The 24,090-nt window shown below is 40.0% G+C and overlaps 1 protein-coding gene and 1 non-coding gene across 2 annotated transcripts in view; both read right to left on the bottom strand.

The window, feature by feature from the left end:
* Window positions 1-24,090, bottom strand: part of ERCC6 (ERCC excision repair 6, chromatin remodeling factor) — a 111,281-nt gene that overhangs the window by 10,368 nt on the left and 76,823 nt on the right. Inside the window, exons 9-16 of the mRNA XM_045283654.1 lie at window positions 19,264-19,434; window positions 18,573-18,749; window positions 11,453-11,569; window positions 11,020-11,115; window positions 4,330-4,545; window positions 3,835-3,945; window positions 3,102-3,245; window positions 140-402 (exon numbers count right to left, since the gene is read on the bottom strand). Of these exons, the coding sequence (XP_045139589.1) occupies window positions 140-402; window positions 3,102-3,245; window positions 3,835-3,945; window positions 4,330-4,545; window positions 11,020-11,115; window positions 11,453-11,569; window positions 18,573-18,749; window positions 19,264-19,434 (1,295 nt within the window). The remainder of the gene's footprint in view (window positions 1-139; window positions 403-3,101; window positions 3,246-3,834; window positions 3,946-4,329; window positions 4,546-11,019; window positions 11,116-11,452; window positions 11,570-18,572; window positions 18,750-19,263; window positions 19,435-24,090) is intronic.
* LOC115873149 lies at window positions 20,161-20,223 on the bottom strand. The gene has a single exon (XR_004048251.1). It is a non-coding gene; the product is annotated as a U7 small nuclear RNA (small nuclear RNA).

Here is a 24,090-nt window from a genome sequence, read left to right as displayed (position 1 = left end):
CCCACGGTTCCCCTCTCCCCACTTGGCAGGGATACACCGCCAGGCTTGGGTATTTACTTTCATTCACCCAGGACCCCGGAAACTGAGCTGCAGTCTACCTGTAGCAGGTTAGGTGACCTGCGACTGAGGAGATCCATACCCTTTGTTGCCCAAGACCCCTCCACCAGTACCCGTGCCTGCCCGCCCACTTCTACAGCATGAGTATGCTCCCTGCAGTCCTGCCAGCACCACTCCCACTCCTGGCCAGCGTATGTCACTACAGCATGCCCCCAGCACTGGCAACTCTGAGCGCTCCCGCCTTACCACTCCAGCCCATCCTGCCAGTGCAGTCTCATGCACTGCTTCTGCCAACCTGCTCAGCACTCCAGGCCCACAGGGTGCTGGGGGTAGTGCACGCTTGATCTGAAGAGCATAAATTCCCCACACATAGCCTGGCTTCAGAGCCCTCAATCAGAACCACCTCCCGTGGCAGTGAGGCCTCCCCCACCCTTGCCTTCTATTAGGCATCTTTAAAGAATAAAATTAAAAAAAAATTTTTTTTAATTAAACAAGAAAAAAAGGCTGCTAAGCGTGGCCTGAAAGACCAGGTGAAAGCAGCCCAGGGGCATTCATACAGGCTCCAGCCCCCACTCCAGTCATTGAAACTCCTCTCCATGTTGGCCACTGAACCACCAATGAACTCTGCCTACACCACCAGCCGTCTGACCCACCTCTATAGTAGGTCACAGGCAACCCCTGAAAGCAGCCATATCAGTAATACAGAGAAAGATCTCAGGGCCCCCTGGTCTCCCAGAAACATGGGGCCTACAAAAGGGTCAAGGAAGCATCAACAGACCACATCACTGTCAACAACAAAAAACAGAGACAAAACACAGTAGCAGAGTTAACAACTCTCCTAGAAGAATCAGACCTGGATCTGCCATGGAAAGAAATCCTCAGAAGTCTGCTTGGAGTAATACAGGAGTTGAGGGAAGCAACGCAGAATAAGGATGCAATGATAGACGAGATGACGTCCCCAATAGAGGGGATGAAGCCCATGCACCAAAGGGAAATACAGGTGCTAACGTAGGAGGTAGCAGAAGCCACACACAAGGTTACAGAATTTACGATTAGACTTGAGGAGGCAGAGAACCCTATCAGTTATCTTGAAGACACTCAGACCTCACAAAACCAGAAAGATAGTCAGATAGGAAAATTGAAGAAGTGGAAGATAACCTGAGATCAATGACATGTTATGAAGAGGTATGATATTTGAATAATTGGTCTATCGGAGCAGGACACAACACACAAATTGACAGCTAAGATAGAGCAGGAATTTCTGGAAGCAAACTTTCCCACCTTAATGAATGAGAATCAGGCACTGATACAGGAAGCAGAGAGGATACAAACTAGATTAAACCCCAAGAAGAACTCACCAAGACATATAATAGTAAAAATATCCAACTTTGAGGAAAAAGAAAATTTTAAGAGCGGCAAGAGAAAGGAAGACAGTGCACCAAACCAGGAGGGCAACATAACACGTGGAGAAATGCATGAAAAGACTGGACAACAGGATCCGCCCCAATCAGAGCCAGCCTGACCCCTGCCCTAGAAGTGTGTGCAGCAGAAAACGACACTAGATCTTCAGGTGGAGGAAAGGATCCGACTTACTGTGCCCACATGGAAGCAAAGCAAGAAGGAAAAAGAGAAAGGGACAGTCGGCCTAGACTCCATGTAGGCACACCAGTCCTGGAGGATGAGGTCTCTGCACGGAGCTGCTAAGGCACAGAGAGGACGGTGGGACTGCCAACAACTCAAGACATGTCCCCTAACTGGAGCATACGGAGACAGGGGACAATAACAGGGACACACAGCAGGGAGACAGTGTGGAAATGGAGCATAACAGATCAGCAATTGGAGTTAGGCCGATCCACAGAGCCCCTGGGGAGCCCCAAGAATGGACTTCGGGCTAGGAGGTGCAGGCCCCGCCTCTCCCCCATACTGAGGCTGCAGACAGGCCCTGGGCCTCGGCTCATACCTTCCTTCAACTTTGTTCTAACAAATTGGCATTTTGTGATGCTCACCCCCACCCCCACCTACATGATTGCTGAAGACAAACTGGGTGCATAAATAGATGTGGTGAAGTCAGAGGATGGTGCCCGGCTATTAAAACATATTGTGTCTGGGGTCTTAAAGGCTTGAGATTAAACAAGCGGCCAACCAACAGTGAAGCAACAAGCCCCACCACAAGCCCTGGTGCGATCATGAGGTACATCGAGACCAGGCAAGGGGCATCAGAAGATTCACAACAAACAATTAACAAACAAACAAACAAAAATGCATTGGTGAGAATGGGGTGGTGGTAGCAGTTTGGAGGTGAGACCCAAAGCCCATCTGTGGACAATGGAACATCCCCCCACAGAGGGGCTGCAGGGAGGGGATGAGTCAATCAGGGTGCAGTAGAGTACCGATGGATCACACAATATACCTCTGATCCCTTGTGGCCTCCTCACCCCCCACTATCATGACCCCAGTGCCGCTTCCCACTCTGGACTAGACATGAGCGTGTACACAGGTATAGGCAAGAGATAAAGCTCACGACACATGGAACCCAGGAACAGGAATGGGAATAGCGATACCTAAAGGGTAGGGGGAATGGGGGGGGAGAGATGGGGAGGGGCAATGAATGACAGATAACCACACACCCCCATCCAGGGGGAAGAACAACAGAAACCAGAGGGGAAGGGAGACAGCTGTCGGTGTGAGATTTGAAAATAATTAACAATCAATAATCTATCAAGGGGCCACGGGGGTTGGGGAAGGGGGAGGAGGGAAAAAAAAAAAGAGGAGCTGATCCCAAGGACTCAATGGAAAGTAAATGTCTAGAAAAGAACGATGGAATATATGTACTAATATGTCAGATACAATTGATGTATGGATTGTAACAAGAGTTGTTAAGAGCTCCCAAGAAAATAAATAAATACAATCTCTATATGTTCGGGAGTAAGCTTTGCATTACAATAAAGACTAAGAAAAATGCCGAAGACGTGGGACGTGTACTAAAAGTTAACTAGAACATCAAAAGACAATCACAAGTGCTGATAATTAAGTCATTTTCCCACTGATTTCGAGAATCTTAAACAGACCTGTGTGTCTGTGCTTGGATTCCAGTCAGGATCATAGATGATGACTCTGTTTGCCCCTGTCAGGTTGACTCCTATGCCGCCCACTCGAGTGGTCAGAAGAAACACAAATATTGATGTGTCCTAGAGGTAATACGCAACACTCAGGACACACATTCAAGTCATGACAGCTTTTGGCCTCCATTTGTATATATGCTACACATATAAGGACTCGGTTATATCACAGAGCTCTTCAGTGACTTAAGATCCCAGGTCACTTTTAATGTCACTAATACTAGCAGTATTTTAAAATTGTGATTCAAAACTGGGGTATGCATTCTTTCTTAAATATGAAGCACATGCACACAGTCAGTAATTTAGAAAATTCAGAAATAGACAATTAAAAGCAAAAATTCCTTTTATAACCAGCTCAACTCCAGATATAAATATTGCTGTTTAGCATGAATACTCTCATTCCTTCTCTGCAATAAAAGAAAACAAATCAAAACACACGGCAACCCTATGTGTCAGAGCAGAACTGTGTTCCACAGGCTTTTAATGGTTGGTTTTTGGGGAAGTAGACTATAAGGTCTTTCTTCAAAGGCACCTCTCTATGGACGTCAACCCCAAATCCTTTGGTTAGCAACTCAATGAATTTTGCACAACCCACAGATTTTCTCTCTGTATTTAGTAAGTAACATTATTTGACATTATTGCTATATTTACTTATTACCTCATTGTATCTTGTAATTAATGGTTGTCTCGAAGCTATTGTAGTCATACCATCCATCTTGAGATAGGAATACTTTTGGGTTCTCAGAAATACTTCAAATATATGCAGCATCTATTTGGGGTGGGGTGGAAAGAACAGTTTAAAAATGCCATATACACGCCTAAAGAGTACCCTATATTTCTATCAACATAGTCACATCTTCCCCAGATAAGTTTCTATGACCAGAGTTTTCTTGCTTTGAGGCCGCTAAATATAGCTGGTTAAGAGTAAATTTATCTAATGTTAATTCTTAGAAATTTTGTAAACAGCCTGGCATTTATTTTATTTCAAGTCTAAACTCACCCCCACACAATCACCTGGTGAGTCTTAAGAAATCAACTTCTAGGTAGAGAAAGACGAGCTCCCAAGGAGACTGAAAGGCTGTCACTTATCCCAATTCAGAGTGGTAAGTAGTTAAGGGCCATTCCGTTGTTTCTACGAGACCTGTTCACTCACCTGTCTTGACTGAGAAAACAGCAACACTCGCTGGCCCTGCTTGTGCCAGATTTTCAACAAGGACTCAACAACGATCATTTTCCCAGAACGCTTCCAGTATCCAAACTGATCTTCCTGTAACTCATCATCAGGAAGAACTCCGGGATTCCTGGGGCCTCCAGAAAAGAGATCTGGGTGGTTGCATATTTTCCTTAGGGTTGTAAGTCCAGAGAAGATCTGTGGTATAAACAAGCATGTGCACTCAAGATTACTCCACAAAAAAGGATATTCAGTTAAGACAAGGGAGGGGAAAAAAAGGAGATGTTCCAAATTTATTCCAAATTACGGCATCTTAGGAGTTGGAAGAAATCAACCCTTATTCATTTTTTTTTTCCTGTTAGGGAAAGTTCTGTGAAAAAAATAACTCTATTGGGCCAAGTGTATTAATTTGGGTCATATTCAAATGCTGAAAAATTATTATTCTTCATTAGAAAAAAGGTACCATATATACTTGTGTATAAGCCAAGTTTTTCAGCACATTTTTGATGCAGTTTTTGTGGTAAAATTAGGTGCCTTGGCTGATATTTGAGTTAGCTTATACTTGAGTATGTACGGTATGTTGTTCATAGCATTATAAATTCAACATAAAGATGGATTCACCTTTCATAACAAGAATACCATAAAAATTTACATTTAGAGAAATTAGACATGTGACTAATCAAACACACATAATATTACATTGTAAGGTACTTCAATACAAATTCAGTAGCTTAGTATTTAATTTAGAAAATGAAGTTCCATTTACCTTTATATTTTATTATGTTACAAAAAATATATTTGCATGAAACATGCACTAGGGAAGAAGCAAAGGAAGACTTGAACAGCAAAAGGCACAGGGGACCAAGGTATGCTGCCTCTAACTCCTCTAACTTTACCCAGGGCTCTCTCACAGCTTTCAGAAGAGGATGCAACTCAAAGTAGGAAAAGCTAAATCACAAAATAAGGTCATCGTCAAAGGGTTTGGTAGTTTCAACTAGTAAATTACAGTTTAATGGATAAAAGATAAAGGATCAGAAAACCCAAGAGCACTGTCCAAATTCCCCACCAAGTGATCTATAGATTATTTTATCCTGTGCTGTTTTAATACTGTATCTACCAGCCACATAAAATTGAGATGCCCTATGAATGTAAAACACATAGCTACTTTCCGAGACTTAATATAATTATCTCTATATATTGGGCCTCCACTCAAGTACTCTCTCAATGCAAGAATAATTTCTTCTATTAAATTGGCATTCTATGATGCTCACCTTCCCAACACAACCACTGAAGACAAAGTGGGTGAATAAGCAAATGTGGTGAAGAAAGCTGATGGTGCTTGGCTATCAAAAGATAGGGCGCCTGGGGTCTAAAAGGCTTGAAGGTAAACAAGCGGCCATCTAGCTCAGAAGCAATAAAGCCCACATGGAAGCACACCAGCCTGTGTGATCAAGATGTGCCGAAGGGATCAGTTATCAGGCACAAAAGAACAAAAGTTCATATCATTGTGTGCTCACCTCCCTGATACGATTGCTGAAGACAAATGGGTGCATAAGCAAATGTGGCAAAGAAAGCTGATGGTGCACGGCTATCAAAAGATATAGTGTCTGGGGTCTTAAAGGCTTGAAGATAAATAAACAAGCGGCCATCTAGTTCAGAAGCAACAAAGCCCACATGGAAGAAGCACACCAGCCTGTGCGATCATGAGGTATCGAAGGGATCAGATATCAGGCATCATCAGAACAAAAAAATTATATCATAGTGAATGAGGGGGAAGTGCGGAGTGGAGACCCAAAGCCCATTTGTAGGCCACTGGATATCCCTTTACAGAAGGGTCTCGGGGAGGAGACGAGCCAGTAAGGGTGAGATGTAGCAAGGATGAAACATACAACTTTCCTCTAGTTCCTAAATGCTCCTCCCCCACCCCTACCCCACTATCATGATCCCAATTCTACTTTACAAATCTGGCTAGACCAGAGGATGTACACTGGTACAGATAGGAACTGGAAATGCAGGGAGTCCAGGGTGGATGATCCTTTCAGGACCAGTGGTGTGAGTAGCGATACTGGGAGGTTGGAGGGAGGGTGGGTTGGAAAGGGGGAACCGATTACAAGGATCTACATGTAATCTACTCCCTGGGGGACAGAAAAACAGGGAATTGGGAGATGTCGGACAGGGCAAGATATGACAAAATAATAATTTATAAATTATCAAGGGCTCATGGGGGGGGGGGAATGAGGAGCTGATGCCAGGGGCCTAGGTGGAGAGCAAATGTTTTGAGAATGATGAGGGCAATGAATGTGCAAATGTGCTTTACACAATTGATGTATGTGTGGATTGTGATAAGGGTTGTATGAGCCCCTAATAAAAAAATTTTAAAAATTATCTCTATATAGATATATGAGAGGGTACCCAAAAAGAAGTGGAATTTCCACCCCCAAAGCTATGTATTTAATTTTTTTTTTTTTAACAAAGCAACCTTAACACCTTCATAGTACTCTCCATTACACTTAATACATTTGTCAAATCTGAGATTCCATTCTTTGAAACATTTTTGAAACTCATTTGTTGGATGCCCTTGTTTTTATCTTCCTCTTACCTACGTTTTCAAATCACTGTCCTTTTATGTTCCTCTTCATTCGCAGAAACAAAAAGAAGTTGCACAGAGCAAAGTCAGGTGAGTATGGTGCACGGGGCAAGAGAGGCATGCCGTGTTTTGTCAAAAATGGTGCCGAGCTGGCTGCATGAGCATTGTCGTGGTGGCAGAACCAGTCCCCTGCCTGCCACAAATCAAGCCTTTTTTTGTTGCACACTGTTATGCTATCTTTTCAGAACCTCTAAATAGAAAGCTTGATTAACAGTTTGACCTGGTGGAACGAACTCCAAATGCACTACTAGTGGGCACTTTCGTCCATTTGTGAAGTTGATGGACGTCCAGAATGAGGTGTGGCATAAATCATTTCACCTTTTTTGAAATGAGAAAACCACTCGTACACTTGAGTTTTTTCCATAGCGCTGTCCTTGTAAGATGTGTTCAACACCACAACTGTTTCTACAGCGTTTTTCCTGAGCAGAAAACAAAATTTCACAGCTGCACACTGTTCTCTTAAATCAGCCATGACAAAAAAAAGGTTTGTGTAAAATGGCCTTTATGAAAAAAATTCATTGTGATGAGAACCTTCCCAGGCGGCACCACTGCGTGCACTAACTCAGAGCAAGTTGCTCGATGCTTATCTAGCGGTAAAAATACATACTACAAAAGCTCTGCCCAGTGGAGCTTTTGTCTGATTGGGGTGGTGGTGGTGGTGGTGGTTATATTTAATTTAGTGAATTTTTGTTTTGATGAAATAAACTTGTATTTTGAATCTATTGAGTTAAATAAAATATCAAAATCAAATTTACCTGTTTTACTTTCTACTGTTTTTCATGTGGCTACTACAAAACAAAAAAACTATCTGTGTGGCTTGCATCTGCATCCATTAGTGCTGACCTAGACTGATCACATATCAAACTCAAACAAAGCTCAGTGCCACTGAGTTGATTCCAAATCACAGTGACCCTACAGGGGAGCATAGAACTACTCCTTTGGGTTTCTGAGAAAGTAAATCTTTATGGAAGCAGACAGCCTCAGCTTTCTCCTATGGAGCAGCTGCTACGTTTAAACCTCAGACCTTGTGGTTAGCAGCTCAATGCATAGCCACAATACTCAGACTCATAAGGCTTCACAATTTGGAGGTACAGAAAGGGTATATGGGAATATTTAGCTATATGAACAGATACTAATGTTCTACCAATCTCCTAGAGATATCGAGATGAGGGACAAATTGGGAAATTATGAGAGATGGTTATTTAGGCTGATAAAAAAAGTATTTAGCTTCTACAGAAGACATATCATTCATGCATCTCTTTATCTACATAAAAGTATGGAATACAGAGACAGAGAACAAACTGCTCTGCTGTTCTACCTCCAACGACGTCAAATGATGTGGGTCAAAGGATCAAGACTAAAGAACATGTGAGGATGACTTAGAGAGCAAGACATGCAGCTTCTGACCAGTTATGGTCATGTGGCGCACAAGAGAGTTCATTCAAAATGGGTGATGTTGAGCAGGGCAAGAAAATGTTTGTTCAGAAGTTTGCCCAGTGCCATCCTGTGGAAGAGGGAGGCAAAACCACGACTGGGCCAAATCTGCATGGTGTCTGTGCAGAAGCCTGGTCAGGACCCTGGACTCACTTACAAGGGTGCCAATTAGAGCAGAGATATCACCTGAGGAGAGGACACACTGATGGGAGTATTTGGAGAATCCCCAGGACAAAATGATCTTCACTGCCATAAAGAAGGGAAAAAGGAAAGATCTGACATCTAATCTCAAGAAAGGTACACATGAGTAATAGTTGGCCACTGCCTTTTTAATTGTAAGATAGGGATGTCTTGTTTTCTTCCCTTGGTGGTGTTGTGGTTATGAGTTGGGCTGCTAACTGCAAGAATTACCAGCCACTCTACTCCCATGAAGAGTTACAGTCTGGAAAACTCACAAGGGCAGTTTTACTCTGTCTGATAGAGTGGCTGTCGGTCAGCATTGGCATTGACTCAAGAGCAGTGAGTTTGGTATCATATTTAAATTGATCTCATATACGAGAAATCAGATCATGATTGCCTGGTACAATATTCTGGTTGGACAGTTCTAAACTAAAAAAAAAAAGATTGGCTATGGTTAAATGACTTTGATCAAACTTTAAAATTTTTGATAGAAATTTCTGCCCATCATTGCTTTTCCCTAAAATATGATTGGACTTGAAGCTGGAGTGGATGAATAATGCTGAATTTTGCACAAAGATGGTGAATACCACATCACAACCTATAGACTGATTTTATATTTAGATGTGTATAACTGATTATATGAATATATTTGAATCCTGGGAAGTCTCTTTATTGCCTGATGGAACAGAGCCTGACTCACCTATTTCAATTTGTATTCGCAGCCTGTTTAAATGCAGGGTTGAAGATAAGGCAGCAAGGGCCACTTTGTCTTTTTGCTCTTGCTCATGTTAATTTAATTAAAATTTCCTGTCTTTATGTTCTGGTGGCACAGTGGTTATATGTCAGGCTGCTAACTTTAGGGGCAGCAGTTCAAAACCATCAGGTGCCCCACAGGAGAAAGATCGGACTTTCTAAAGATTCACAATCTCAGGATCCCACAGGGGCAGTTCTACTCTGCCCTACAGAGTCGCTATGAGTTGGAATCGATGGTGGCAGTGAGGAGAAAAAAAGACCATCTGCGGATGAACTTGTTGACCTAATAACTTATATTCGACAGACTAGATTCCTACAGCCAACTGTGACACTATCTCTGAAAGGCAATTCTGCTGAGATGACAGCAAGGAAAGCATGGCTGCATTGCCAACAGTCTCCTGGAGCTCTGACAAGTCTGACACAGCAGGTAAACAATGCTCAAAGAAATCGAATGATTCGCCTGAAGCTCTCTAGACTAAATGCTGATTATAGTAAACCTACTATGCTTATTGAACAGACATACATCCATGTGTACTGTTGAATACTGCCTACAGCTCAAATGTTTATTTACTTACAGAAGGTTTTACAAAAAGTATTCCTCCGTGTATTTGCTAAGCTAGAGTGCAGGGCTGCTTTCCTGGATTTTGTACAAGATCACCAGATCCTACAGGGCTCATCTTTACAGACCTAATTCTTTAGCACAGTTCTTCTACTACACCATGCAATGTGGGATTCTAGGGTAACAACCCTGCAATACAGATACAACGAGAAGATGCAGAAACTGAACTATGTGCTTCTTACTTCTGCAAGTGCTCAAATGAAGTTAGAGTTCTCATTGAAGGGTTCTAAAAGGGTAGTAAAGAATCCCTGACCTAGGGGCCAGCACATGCACCTGAATAAAAACAGTGCCTTGAGTTCCAGTATGAGATTGGCGTCCTTGGTACATTCCCACCAAGTCATTCTTATTTAGTGCTTTGAACAGTCTGGTTTGAGCAAGGTGTTCCAGAAAGCCAATTTTATGATGCCACATTATTATTTCTATAACGGCACTTTTCTGAGAGGTTGCTATCTACAACTTCTGAATTCTAGGCAAAAGAAAGAATGTTTTCTCAATAATGGGGACAATTAGAACTGGGGATCTTAGAACCAGAGATTACCATATATACTCGTGTATAAGCTGAGTTTTTCAGCACATTTTTAATGCAGTTTTTGTGGTAAAATGAAGTGCCCCGACTGATATTCGTGTCAGCTTATACTCAAGTATGTACGGTATATCTGGCTTCTAATATTACCATGGTTCAAGAACTTTTAATGGCATAGGAGTTCCTTTAAGAAGCTGATAAAAGAAAAAAAAGGTGATGAACGCTATAAACCTCTAGAATATAATATCCAACACCTACTCATCTACCAAGTAAGAGCTTTTGGCGTGACAGAAAAGGGAGGGGCTTTGTAGGCATACTAGAGTCAGAATTCGAGCTCCCTGGCTTATCCACCATGCAGCCAAGGACCAAGCTACTCAATATGTATCATGCAAAAACCACAGGAGATAATGGAGATATTACATGAAATGTCTGAAACATTCTGAATACTTAAAGGTTAGCTTCCTCTCCTCCTCACTTCCCTTTCTTCAGGTATGCCTGCTTCTGTTTTTAGCTGACCTGCATTTCTCCATTGAGAATCCTGTAAACTTCTTTGGAATCAATGAAAGTTTGGTAGACCTTATGCTGTTCATCTGTAAGACGGCAAAATAAAACCTATGAGGAAACAAAATGGAGAAGCTATGATTTCTAGCAACAGCAACAAAGAAATTTCAAATGGAATAATATAATTCAAACGCCAAGTTTCCTACTTAAAAAAAATAGTGCTTCCAGTTTCAACAATGTACCTCTTAGTAAAAAAAGAAACAAACTGGATTATGACGCAGCCTGAGGACCCTCCTCTCCTCAGTCCTCTGCTCCCTGCCATCTGACCATGGGCCTGAAACTCAAGAGTCAGCAGCTAGTCTTGTCAAAACACACACAGGAGAATCAGAATGAACGTGCTGTATACATGTGCTTGAAGAATGCTTTGTTACCTCCTGGATTTACTCACCTGTTCATTTTTATCTGGCAAAGAAAGGCTCATTTTGACATCCGACTTCATTCTCCGTAGTAAGTATGGATTTATGGTATCTCTTAAGACACATGCACACTTGTAGGCAGTTTTAACCTTTAATGAAGACAAGTGGGAGAATTGCTCTGTTTAATTAATGCAGTTATAGCTTACCTCCCAACTGATTCCACTCCTTTAAATAAATAAGCTGTTTTAAATGACAACAGTTGTAGAAAATTGGTTGGAAATGATTGGAAAAACAAGTATAAGTCCCATACATTGCAGTGGTAGTAGCTCACATTAGTATCATAGGGAAATAAATTTGTCACATGACCAAAATGTACAACAAAATACAAACTGGTAATCTGTGCCTCACATTCTTCTTCTTCTACCTTTTGCTTTAATTATTATCACAAAGTTAAACCCTAAAGATTTATTCGGTTTTTTATCACTCTCTAGGGGAAAAATGCTTTAAAATAAATTTTTTACTCCTGTATTCTCTAAATGCTACAAAGGAATTGCTAATATGCAAGACTGAAGATCAAAGTTAGGGGAAAGCACAGCAATGGGAGGCTATAAGCAGATTACTGCCCACAGGAGACTGATGATGATAAATTCAATAAAAGCCTGGTGATCCCCGAAATGAAAGGTCACATTGTCTTAAAATGGAGTGTATAGTTCTGTAATGGAGCACATGCACATGAGATGGGTATTAACTGTACAAAGACCCACAACCCAGAAAAACCACTCCCCCTGCAATTCACTTAAAAGTGAACAAAGAATTGAATAAATTATTGATACTTAAAAACAAAAAACCTAAACAGACTTACCAACTTAAGGAAATTACTATTTAATGGAACACAAAAAGGTTCAACCAAATTTTAAGAAAGCTGAAAAATTAATAACTGTAAAAGTTTAGCTAAAATATAGTAAAATTAATATTAAAAATTGAGGTAGTTAGTTTATTGTGCCAACCTAGCTGATAAACATATGTGGGATTAATTGAAGGGCGGAGAGATAAATGGCTTGGCGAGCCTTGCTTTTTTTGTCTCTTGCTCTTTGATCATCGGACCAGTGTGCGGATGCCTTTCTTATTCTTTGCCTCAATTTGCAAGCTACACTACCCGTGGGACACCTAACCCGTGGACTGTGTCGCTGTAATTTGAGGTTCCTTCAAGACCTGCTTTGCCACACCACTGGAATTTACATCTCTTGAGCTGGAGACTGTCAGACCCTGTCATCTGGCTGACCGCTGGTTACCTGCCTTGCTGTTTGCTGCCTGTGCCGGGATAGTGTGAATTGCTCGACAGAGGACTACCTGGCGGCCCTCAAGACTTGAAGGACTGCCAGTGTCTCACAACTATCTCACGGGAGTGAGTTGCACTGAGCCATTTGTACTGCTTTATAATTTAATTAACTATTGATTTCTTATGTTATCTATCTGTATAAATATATAAAAATTATTAGCATTCTGGTTTTGTTTCTCTAAAGAACCCTGTGTAACACAAAAATTAACATTTAAAAAATCTTAAAGACCACAATAACACCTCCTTTGAATTTGTAAAACATATGTATGTGTGTACGTGTACTCGTTGTGTGCAAGTATAAATATAAAATGCAGGTATAAGTATAAAATGCTTATTACCTGAAATAACAGTTAATAAGAAGTTCAACTTATTCACAACTTTTAGTTACATGTAATCTCTTAAATATGTCATTCAGACATGGATAAAAATTACTTCTAGGGTGAAGGGAGTCAGTGGACAGTATAAGATAAGAAATAAAAATAATTTCTAATTTATCTAGGGTTCACGAGGGTGGGAGGGAAGGGAAGGGAGGGAAAAAAGAGGAGCGGATATCAAAGGCTCAAGTAAATGAAAATGTTTTGAAAATGATGATGGCAACATATGTACAATGTGTTTGATAACAATTGATGTATGAATTGTTATAAGAGCTGTAAGAGCCAATTTAAAAAATTACTTCTAAATGATAAGGTAAATATTATGATTTGTAATGCAGAGAGGATTAAATATCAGAATTGTAAAATGTATTATTGTCTTACTAAAAATGATACACATTGTTTGAATTCTTTTTTTTTAATTAAAAAAAATCATTTTATTGGGGGCTCGTACAATTCTTATCACAATCCATACATACACCCATTGTGTCAAGCACATTTGTACATTTGTTGCCCTCATCATTCTCCAAACATTTGCTTTCTACTTGAGCCCTTAATATCAGCTCCTCATTTTCCCCCCTCCCTCCCCACTTGAATTCTTATTAAAAATATAAGTGTTAAAAAATGCTTTGAAAATGATATAAAATGATGTTTTGATATGAATCTCCATATACTATGAATTTCAGCCAACGTCTGTCTCCTCCAGAAGGAGTAAGCTGGTTAATGATGCCAGGTACAAGCTTGTGAGCATCACGGTCTCTCAGCTCTTGCTCTCTCGTGCATGCCCACCTCAGTGTAGAATTCCTCCTCCCTCTATTCCTCTGCTGGTGGACCAGGGCCCACAGTGGCTGGAGACTGGATGCTTTCCACACCTGACTCTCACTAAAGGAAGAGCTAAAGCTTTAGACTGGGGTTGGGATAGAGGAGCAGGGATGCGCAGAAATAGGAATATAATATGTGCTCCAATGGCTCATTTATCACCAGGCCCTTCTAAAGTGCCTCTTGGTAGACACTAACTGCCAACCTTTCAGTTAGCAGCCCAGCATTTTAATCATTTGCACTACCAACCAAACACTGCAGGAACAGAAGAGAAAGCCCTAGTTCAGCCTTAGCATCATGTCGACTCTCCAGCCCAGCAACCTCAAAGAATCCTGTGCATTGGACATAAAAGCTGATCCTGTATTTCCATGGTGGCATAGTGATTACAAGTTGGCCTGCTAACTACAAGGTCAGCAGTTCAAAACCACCAACCACTCCAAGGAAGAAAGGAGGCTTTCTATTCTTGTAGAGTTACACTCGTGGAAACTCACAGAGTCAGTTTTACTCTGGCCTATAGGGTTGCTATGAGTCAGATGTGACTCAATGGCAGTGAGGGTTTTTTGTCCCCCCCACCCCCATGTGGCTCTTGCATCTGTTTATTCTTTAAAAACATATAGTAGATGGACCAGCAATCCTTCTACCCAGCAATAAGAGCCATGGCACAAATATATTCACACCCATGCTCATGGAAGCACTATTCACAATGCAAGAAGATGGAAACAACCTAAACAGTCCAGCAGTGGAAGAACAATTAAAAAGACTTTGGAATATATGCACAAAGAAAGATTACATAACTTTAAAGAATTGAGATGAATCTACGAACCACTTCATAACATGAATAAATCTGGAGATTATTAGGCTGAGTGAAATTAAGGAATCACAAATAAACAAATACTGAATGAGACCATTACTGTAAAAAGTGAAGAAAAGGTTTTCATATTAAAAAGAACATTCTTTGATGGTTAGCTGGGGTACGAGAAGAAGGGGGCGGGTGGGGAGATTACTGGCTACAGATAGACATTTGCTAACTTAGGTAAAGGGGAAAGTAATGTACTATGAGATAGAGGCTGATAAAAAAGTTTGCAAGAGTGAAGGGCAACAGAAGCAAATACTGTTAAACATCATCCTGCAACAGACATGGAGACTGAAGAGGCATGGGAAGGAGAGTAGGAGTCAACCCATGAAAAATAGGATTTAACAGAGGACATTTATATACATGTATTTGCTGCAAATATCTGTGAATATGGTGGCAAAGTTATGAAAACTTCTTAGACATAACCAAACACTTTTGGGAATGAGTTACTGGGCCTGGGAGACCATGCACCAAGTTAACTGGCATAGCATAAACTTCACAATGTTCTACCCTCTACTTTGGTGAGTAGCAATTGCAGTCTTACAAGTTCATAAGCAGCCATCTAAGGTGCAATGATTTTTTTCTCCTCATCCAGAGAAAAAAACAATGGAAATTGAAATACATAATGAAAGCAATTAGTCCCATGGCCTAATGGGCCTTGGCAAACAGTCTCCACACCTGGATACCAGAAGAACTAGACGATGCCCGCTATTACAGCCAACATCTCTGAAAGGGATCTTACTAAAGATCCAGAATAAAGTGGAAGCAAAAGGAGGAACAGAACTCAAAAAACATAAAAGAGACCAGCCTTACTGGTCAGATAGACAGTGTTGTGATCCTCAAACTTAAGGCTCTTTGGCTCCACTCTGGTCTAGAGTAGATCTCACACCCATGTTAGAATAATCAATCATTTAAGATCAAGCGGGCATTATTTATTTAAGGACAAAGTTCAAAAGGTTAGGAAAGGCGGAATGGAAACAGGAAACAAAGGAAGTAGGTGGAAAAAGCAATGAATGAGTTGAAACAAAATGACTAAATTGTGGGTTTAAAATTGATCCTCTGATCTGTAAACATTCACCCAATTCACAATAAGAAAGTTGTCTAATAAAAAAACACACACAACACAACACAACACATGGTGGGCAATACAACTGTCTAAGGGGTTTCAAAAGTTTGTGAAAATGGATTTAAGAGGTAGAATTTTTCCATGAATATCTTGAAGCCCCTTATATATGTTACATTCATTCCTAACTGCCTCCCACCACCCCATCTCCCCTTCCATGGAACACATACCTAGATGAGTATATCGCAAACCACCAGAGTACTCAAATGACACCTGCAATCATTAACACGTTAATGAGGTCTTGGGCAGACTTGTTGAGTGCAATACACAATTTTATTTTCTGAATGCTGCTTTCATGAGATAAGGCCACTCTTGAAAAGGAACTTCAGAAAAGAAAAAGATCACATATGCACGATCTCCAATTATCTCTCAACAATTTACCATATATACTCCTGTATAAACCAAGTTTTTCAGCACATTTTTCATGCAGTTTTGCGGTAAAATTAGGTGTCTTGGCTGATATTTGGGTTGGCTTATACTCGAGTATATATGGTACTTACTAGTTCCAAAAGAAAAATGGTTTTAACTTTACAGCTTAGAAATATGGCAAACAGCACCTTATCCAAGTAAATCGGAGTTAAACGTCACCAACATAGGCAAACACTGACAGCATGTGCCTCTGTCAAAGTCCTGCCAAAAGTACATCATCTGAATCTAATAATAAACACAAGACAAACTCAAAGGGAGGTACTTTCTACAAAACAAATGACATATTCTTCAAGTGGAGCCCTGGTAGTATAGTGGGTTATGCACTGCGCTGCTAACCACAAGGCGAGCAGTTAGAAACCACCAGCTGCATGATGCTCTCTACTTCCATAGAGGTCCAGTTTCAGAAACCCACAGTGGTACTCCTACACTGTCCTACAGGGCTGCTATGAATCAGAATTGAGAGCAGTGAGTTTGGTTTTTGGGGTACAGTCTTAAAAAATGTTAAGGTCTTGAGAGGCAAAAATCAAAACCACTCTTTAACCATTCTTGATTAAAGGAGACTAAAGAAACATGGAAACTACCAGAACTGACAAAATCTGAATGAATAAAGATTAGATAATAGAATTATATCAACGCTAAATTTAATTATTAATATGATTATATGGTATATATGGTACTTACTAATACCAAAAAATCCTTGTTCTTAGGATATACCCACTAAAGCACTTTTAAGAATAAGGGCATGCTTTCTATAACTTTCAAATGAACCATAGAATAAAAATCTCATTAATTTGTATACACAGAGAGAGAGGTAGAAGAGAAGAATGATAAAGCAAATGAGGCAAAATGGTAACAACTGAGTATAAAGGTGTTCTCTTTGTAATCCTTGTAAGTGTCCTATAAGTTTGAAATTAGTTTTAGAAGTTAAAAAAAAAGTTACATATCAAGGACAATAGGGACTAACAGAATGATGAAAGAACCCTTACCCACAGTTAATTAAAAATCATTCAATCTCAAAATGGAAATGGTAGAAAAGTAGTTGTTATTTAAAAAAAAAAAAAGGTCTAAAATCCTTTTTCTAGTTCAAATTCAAAACATTGGGAACTCTTTGTAGGTAAAAGGTTTCTTTCTCATCAGGTTCAACAATAACCTGTCTGGTTGATAGAGCTTCACAGAGACCTCACCCTCACTAGAAAACCAAGATTTGTGTGATTAGCTTTATTATAATGGTCTGGAACCAAAATCATAGTATCTCTGAGGTATATCAGTGCACATCCTTTGTTAGTATCGTAACATCAATTTAAAGAGAAAAGGTCTAAAACTGTCCTCAAGTTGGCGTCACTGACGATGCTGCTGCCGGTGCAACACCATTTTACCAGTCAGTCAAACCTAAAATGCCCGGCCCTGCTGCAGTAGCCTCCCATACCCCTAATTGTACTTTATGAGTTTCTACATCTCAATTGTTATACCTAAAAACATGCCACCTGGGCCTCTTGTTCATCATCTTCTTTCTCAAGACCAGCCCTTATCACACTTCACCCCCTCTCATCAATTCTTTCAATGTCAACCTCCATTCTGTAAGTGTTCATTCCCAACCTGGTGTTCCAAACCCTTCAGTGACTCCTCCTTGCCCAAGATCTCACCCCCACCCCCCGCCCTTCCAAGGCCCCTCTATACCTTACCCACTGCTCTCCCACAAGCATCTCCAATTTTTACTGTTCATGACTACACAACATGGATTCCCTTTATCATATTCTTCCCTTATTCAGAATGCCCTCTTTACTCTTGGCTTACTTTCCCAGAATCAGGTCAGGGAATGCATAGCTCATAAATCTTCCTAGAATAATCCAGTCCTTCCTGCTGTCTTGCTTTCTAAACTTCAACAATGCTTTATAAGATGCATTATCCCAATTTGCAGTAAGTTAGATACTGCCCAGAACAGATTGATCCATAATTTCTGACTGCTCTAGAAATAATCAAAGAAAACCATTTAATTCTATTTTGTAAGAAGTTTTCTAAGTGGACGTCTTTCATAATTGAACAAAAAGAAAACTCATTAGAAAAAAAAGTATGCTCTATTAAGCAAAAGCTACTTTGTGATTTTATCAAACACCAAACTTGATCATTTCCCCTATCTCCTGAATGACTTAGCTACAGTTATTTAGGAGTAAGAGTTTAAATATTAAGATGTCAAAAATGTTACCTGCTCAGTAGTTACCTGTACTGGGGAAGCGTTTGAATATCCCCCCATGGTGATGGGAACAGAGAACTGCTCCATAAATACCGGCAACGTTCCTAACTTTCCCGGGAAGACAAAGTCGAAGAGGGACCATAGCTCTCGGAGGTTATTCTGCATTGGTGAGCCTGACAAGATGATGCGATGTGGAGTGCGAAACTATTTGGTGAAAGACAATACCTTAACATAATTAACGTTTTAGCAGAAGCTGATCAACCCTGTTCCAAACACTCCCGCCCACTATTATTGAACACATTAGTATCATTTTAGTTCTTAAATCTTATGCTTGCTGCTCTCCAAAATATCAAGAAAAATTATGCAGCTATAATTCTTCAATTACATATAGGTGGAAAATACAGGGGGAAAGGTTTTCTTAATGCCAAAGGTGAATAATAAGGATTAGGTTAGATTTGGTAATATTCTAATAACTGCTCCCCTCCAAAAAACACATTAAGTATGGTGAACAATTAGAATAGGGGGAAGGAGGGGATGAGGAAAGGCAGTAATAAATTTTTTTTTGACATTATGGCAAAAATGTATGTTTCAATTTCTTATGCAATGGTACAAGATTCAATAAATGTGTTTGTAAAATCTTATTAAGCAGACCAGTTGACTTTGATTCAAATACTGTTATCCACCTGGAAATACCACTTCTTATAAAAATAGGCCATACCTGTTTGCAAGCAAGGGTTATAGCAGCATTTGGATTTCGAATTTTGTGTCCTTCATCTAAGATCACATAATGCCAGTCATGCCTGCTAATATTATCTTGCATCAGTCGAATGTAAGAATAAGAAGTGATCAAAATTCCATGATAATGAGCAATATCTCCAATTAGTTTCTCCTAAAACCAGAAGATGGTAAATTGAATTTTAAATGAAAAGTTAAATTGAGCAAAACTCTTAAAATAACTTTATAATACTATCTAAACATTTTATAAATATGTACAATGCATCTTAACTATACAGTATAACACAGGGAGTTTACACTTAGTTAATTTTCAAAGTTAACACTGATTAATATATCCACTGATGTAACTTCTTGTCACGTGCCACACTAAATCAGCTCTGAAACATAGGTGGCACTATATACATTAAGAAGGACACTATATAGAAAGAAGGACACACTGCCAGGGCTTCTGCCATCATCACAATTATCGCTGTCTTTGGGCCCATTGTTACAGCCACCGTGTCAATCCATCTTATAGAGGGTGGAACTCCTGCTTTCCTGACCCTCTAACTCTGAAGAGGTCTTTTGTACTATCTGTAGTACACTTGCCCAATGCAATATGATGTCTGCTTTCACGACTGCTGCTTTCGTGAGCTTCGATTGTGGATCCAAGTAAAAAAAAATCCTTGACAACGTTAATCTTTCTTCCATTTATCATGATGTCAACGATCCAGTTGTGAGGATTTTTGTTTGCTGTCTATTGAGCTGTAATCAATATTGAAAGTTGTAAGCTTTGATATTCATCAGTCTTCATATCCTCTTTGCTTCTGGCATGCAAGGTTGTGTCCATTCTGATATCTCATTCTTCTTCACATAGTACAGCTTCTTTTTTTTGGTGTGTGTGGGTTTTCCGGAAAAGAAACAGAAAACCTGCTAGACAAATTCTAAAAGAGCTGTAATACTAGCACAGCTTCTTGAATGAGTTATTCAGCATACATATTAATAAATAAGGTGAAAGGATACACCACCAACACCCACCTTTCCTGATTTTAAACCATGCAGCATCCCTTTGTTCTGTTGACTGCCTCTTAGTCTTTGTACAATTAAGTGGTCTGAAATTCCCATTCTTTTCTATGTTATCAGGAGTTTATCTTGAACACTTTTGCATAGTCAACATTTTTCTGGTACTCTCTACTTTCAGGAATGATATCCTTCATTTCACGCCTTTTTCTCACTACAGCTTGGATTTCTGATAGCTCTGTTGATCTACTGATACAACCATTTTTCATTTTTTTAAAAAATGCTACTTTTGTGTGGTATTATTCAATAATTTTCACATTCTGTTGGGTCACCTTTGTTTGAAATAGGCACAAATCTGGATCTCTTCCAGACAGTTGGCTACATAGCTATTTTCTAAATTTCTTAGCACTGACTAGAATAAGCACATTCAGCATTGCATCAGTTTGTTGAAACATTTCAATAGGTACTCAATCCATTCCTGGAACCTTGCTTTCTGCCATTGCTTTCAGTACAGGTTGGACTTCTTCAAATAACATGGTTCTTCATCATGAGCTGTCTCCTGAAATGGTTGTGTGTTGATCCATTATTTTTCCTCCAGTGGCTGTGCATTCTTGCCATCTTCTTTTGATGCTTCTTATGTCATTCAATAATTTACTCATAGAAGACTTCAATATTGTATAGCCCGAGTCTTACACATCATTCAATAATTTACTCATAGAAGACTTCAATATTGTATAGCCCGAGTCTTACACATCATTCAATAATTTACTCATAGAATACTTCAATATTGTAGTCCGAGTCATATTTTTTCAGCAATTCTTCCAGCTTGAGAAATACCATATTCTTCCTTTTTGCCTTCCAATTCCAGGTCTTTGCATGATTCATTATATTTTACCCTGTCTGCTATAGCTGTCTTTAAATTTTTTCTAATGAGCTCTTTTACTTTATCACTGTTTTCCATTTGCAATAGTTACTTCAAGTTCAAGAGCAAGTTTCAGAATTTCTTCTGGCATCCAGTTTGGTTCTTTCTTTCTTTTGTTCTTTTATACCATACAGCAAAAATGACTTATCATACAATCTGTTGACAGCACTCATTGAATTAGAAATAGAGTTATGATACAATTTACATACTTTCAAGTACAGTAAATCAAAATTTAAACTCACTGCCATTGACAATTCCAATTCATAGTGACCCTATTAGACAGGGGTAGAACTGCACTTTAGGTTCCTGAGACTGTAAATCTTTTTTTCCCCCCAAGTTTTATTGGCATATGATTCATATATCATATAATTCAATGCTTCAATCACATAGAGGAGAGTTGTACCAGCACCACTACAATTAAAGTGAAACAATTCTCAGAGTGCCTGGTAGAAACACAAAAAAGACACACACCTAAGCATATTTTACTTAATTATATGAATAATAAATCATACAGAAAAATAAAGAGAAAATGCCATAGCATCTAGTCAGTATAAAATAGGAAGGGCAAAAGCAATGACAAAGATTCTCTGTTTAAAAAAAAAAAAAAAGAATCGACCTGTATTGGGCATTTTTTTTATAACACTGAAGACGTCAGAAGACAAAGGGAATATGCTGTGGCTTAAACTGTGTTAACCAAACATGTGTTACAAATCCTAACTTCTGGTGGTACATGGCATTACAAGTTGGGTTGCTAACCACATGGCCAGTAGTTTGAAACCACCAGCTGTTCTGCAGGAGAGAGATAAGGCTTTCTACTCCTGTAAAGAGTTACAATGTCAGGCTCACTGCTCCTCCTCGCACAACAGGTTGCCTCATCTTCCCGTTCCCCTGTAGTACCAGCCCCATCCCTGGATGCTGGAGCAAAGTTGGAGTAAATAGATTTGGGCTCATTAGGTGCCTAGTCACCAGGACTGCTTTCAACTCTGACAAAGTGACATTGTTGCCATCAACAACCCCTTCATTGACATGAACTACATGGTCTACATGTTCCCGTATGAGTCCACCGATGGCAAATTCACTGGCATCGTCAAAGCTGAGAATGGGAAGTTCATTATCAATGGAAAATCCATCCCCATATTGCAGAAGTGAGATCCCACCAACATCAAGTGTGGTGAGGCTATTGCCGAGTATGCCATACAGTCCACTGGTGTCTTCACAACCATAGAGAAGGCTTAAAGAGTGACACACACTCTTCCACCTTTGATGCTGGGGCTGGCATTGCCCTCAATGACCACTTTGTGAAGCTCATTTCCTGGTATGACAATGAATTTGGCTACAGTAATAGAGTGGTGGACCTTACGGTCCAAGGAGTAAGAGCTCCACTGGACCACCAACCCCTGCAACAGCATAAGAAGAACAGAGAAGCCCTCAGCTGCTGGGGAGTCTTTGCCCTCAAATTGATCCCCCAACACATTGAGGACATGCCTTCATCTTGAGTTTCCATCCAGACCCCCTGAAGGAAGGGGAGGGGCTTAGAGAGCCCAACCTTGCTATGTAACATCAATAAAGTACACTATACCCGGCCTCAAAACAAAAACAAAAAACAATGAGTTACAGTCTCAGAAAGCCACATGAGAAAGCAGTTCTACTCTGTCCTATGAGGGCTGTAAGTCATAAATGACACAATGGCATGGAGTCTGGTTCTGGAACTTTCCTGACCATTCCTGGTCTGAGCCCTGGCACAATTGCATGTGTAAAGTCTGGGGGAGGGGCCCAGGTTGCCTCACCAGAGTGAGTTTGGATTTTTAGTTTACTGCCTGTGGTTATAATTTAAGCACAGGTTTTTTGTTATGTTAATGAGACACAATTAGTGTAGGTTCTGTCTTAAGTCAATCTTTTACATATATAAAAAGAATAGACTAGGCCAAGCAGAGATAGGAAAAGACTGATTTTAAGTTACAAGAAGCTGAAGAGATAAAGATCTTGCCCCAGGACTGGCATCCTGGATTTAGCTTTCGGGCCTCCTAAACTATGAGAAAGTAAATTTGCTTGTTAGAGCCATCCACTTATGGAATTTGTTACAACTGTACTAGAAAACAAAGACAGAATAGCTTTACACAATTTTTAAGTGGTGAGGGGAATGGAATGGTAACCTTGGTATTCTATATTTAACCAAATGAGCCATTATACTTGATAGAAATATACATTTCATGTTCAGACATACCAGGGCTCAGAAAGCAATTACCTTGATAGCTCAAACAGGTAACATTCTTGGCTGCTAACTGGAGGTTCACGTCCACCCAGAGATCCCTTAGAAGATCTCCCCTGCCGCCCCCGACCCAAAAGAAGGGGAGCATTGAAAACCCTATGGAGTGCAATTCTACCTTATGGGGTTTGCCAAGAGTTGGAATCCCTGGATGATTATATCTAAAGAATGGAATATAGCAGTCATTAAAAGAACAAGACAGCTTTTTATCAACTTTAGAAGCTTTTTACTGGCTGAAAAGGAAGACGTTCACAATATGCTGCTAGTTGGAAATGGCATTCTGTAGAACAACACAAACAGTAGTTGTTCATAACCTTGAGTATTCTGCTGGTAGTCCCAAACTAATGATGCATTTTAGTTATGACAAGACACACTTACTAGTTTGGGGGAGTACTTTTTGTAGTTAGTAATGGAGCCGTAGTATCACAGTGGTTATCTGTTCAGTAGATAGTGAAAAAGGCTGAGAGTTCAAACCCACCAGTCACTCAAGGGAAAAAGACATGGCCGCCTACTTCCATAAAAGTTTAAAGCCTTGAAAATCTTATGGCACGGTTCTGCTGTCTAATGGGGTCACTCTGAGTCAGAATTAACTTGAGGGCAATTGATAGAGATTATTAGTAAAA

Source organism: Echinops telfairi, unplaced genomic scaffold, assembly GCF_000313985.2.
Source record: "Echinops telfairi isolate 266 unplaced genomic scaffold, ASM31398v2 ScPeMD7_7465;HRSCAF=8503, whole genome shotgun sequence".
In the NCBI taxonomy this organism is placed as follows: Eukaryota; Metazoa; Chordata; class Mammalia; order Afrosoricida; family Tenrecidae; genus Echinops; species Echinops telfairi.
This window is presented reverse-complemented; position numbering and strand designations above follow the sequence as displayed.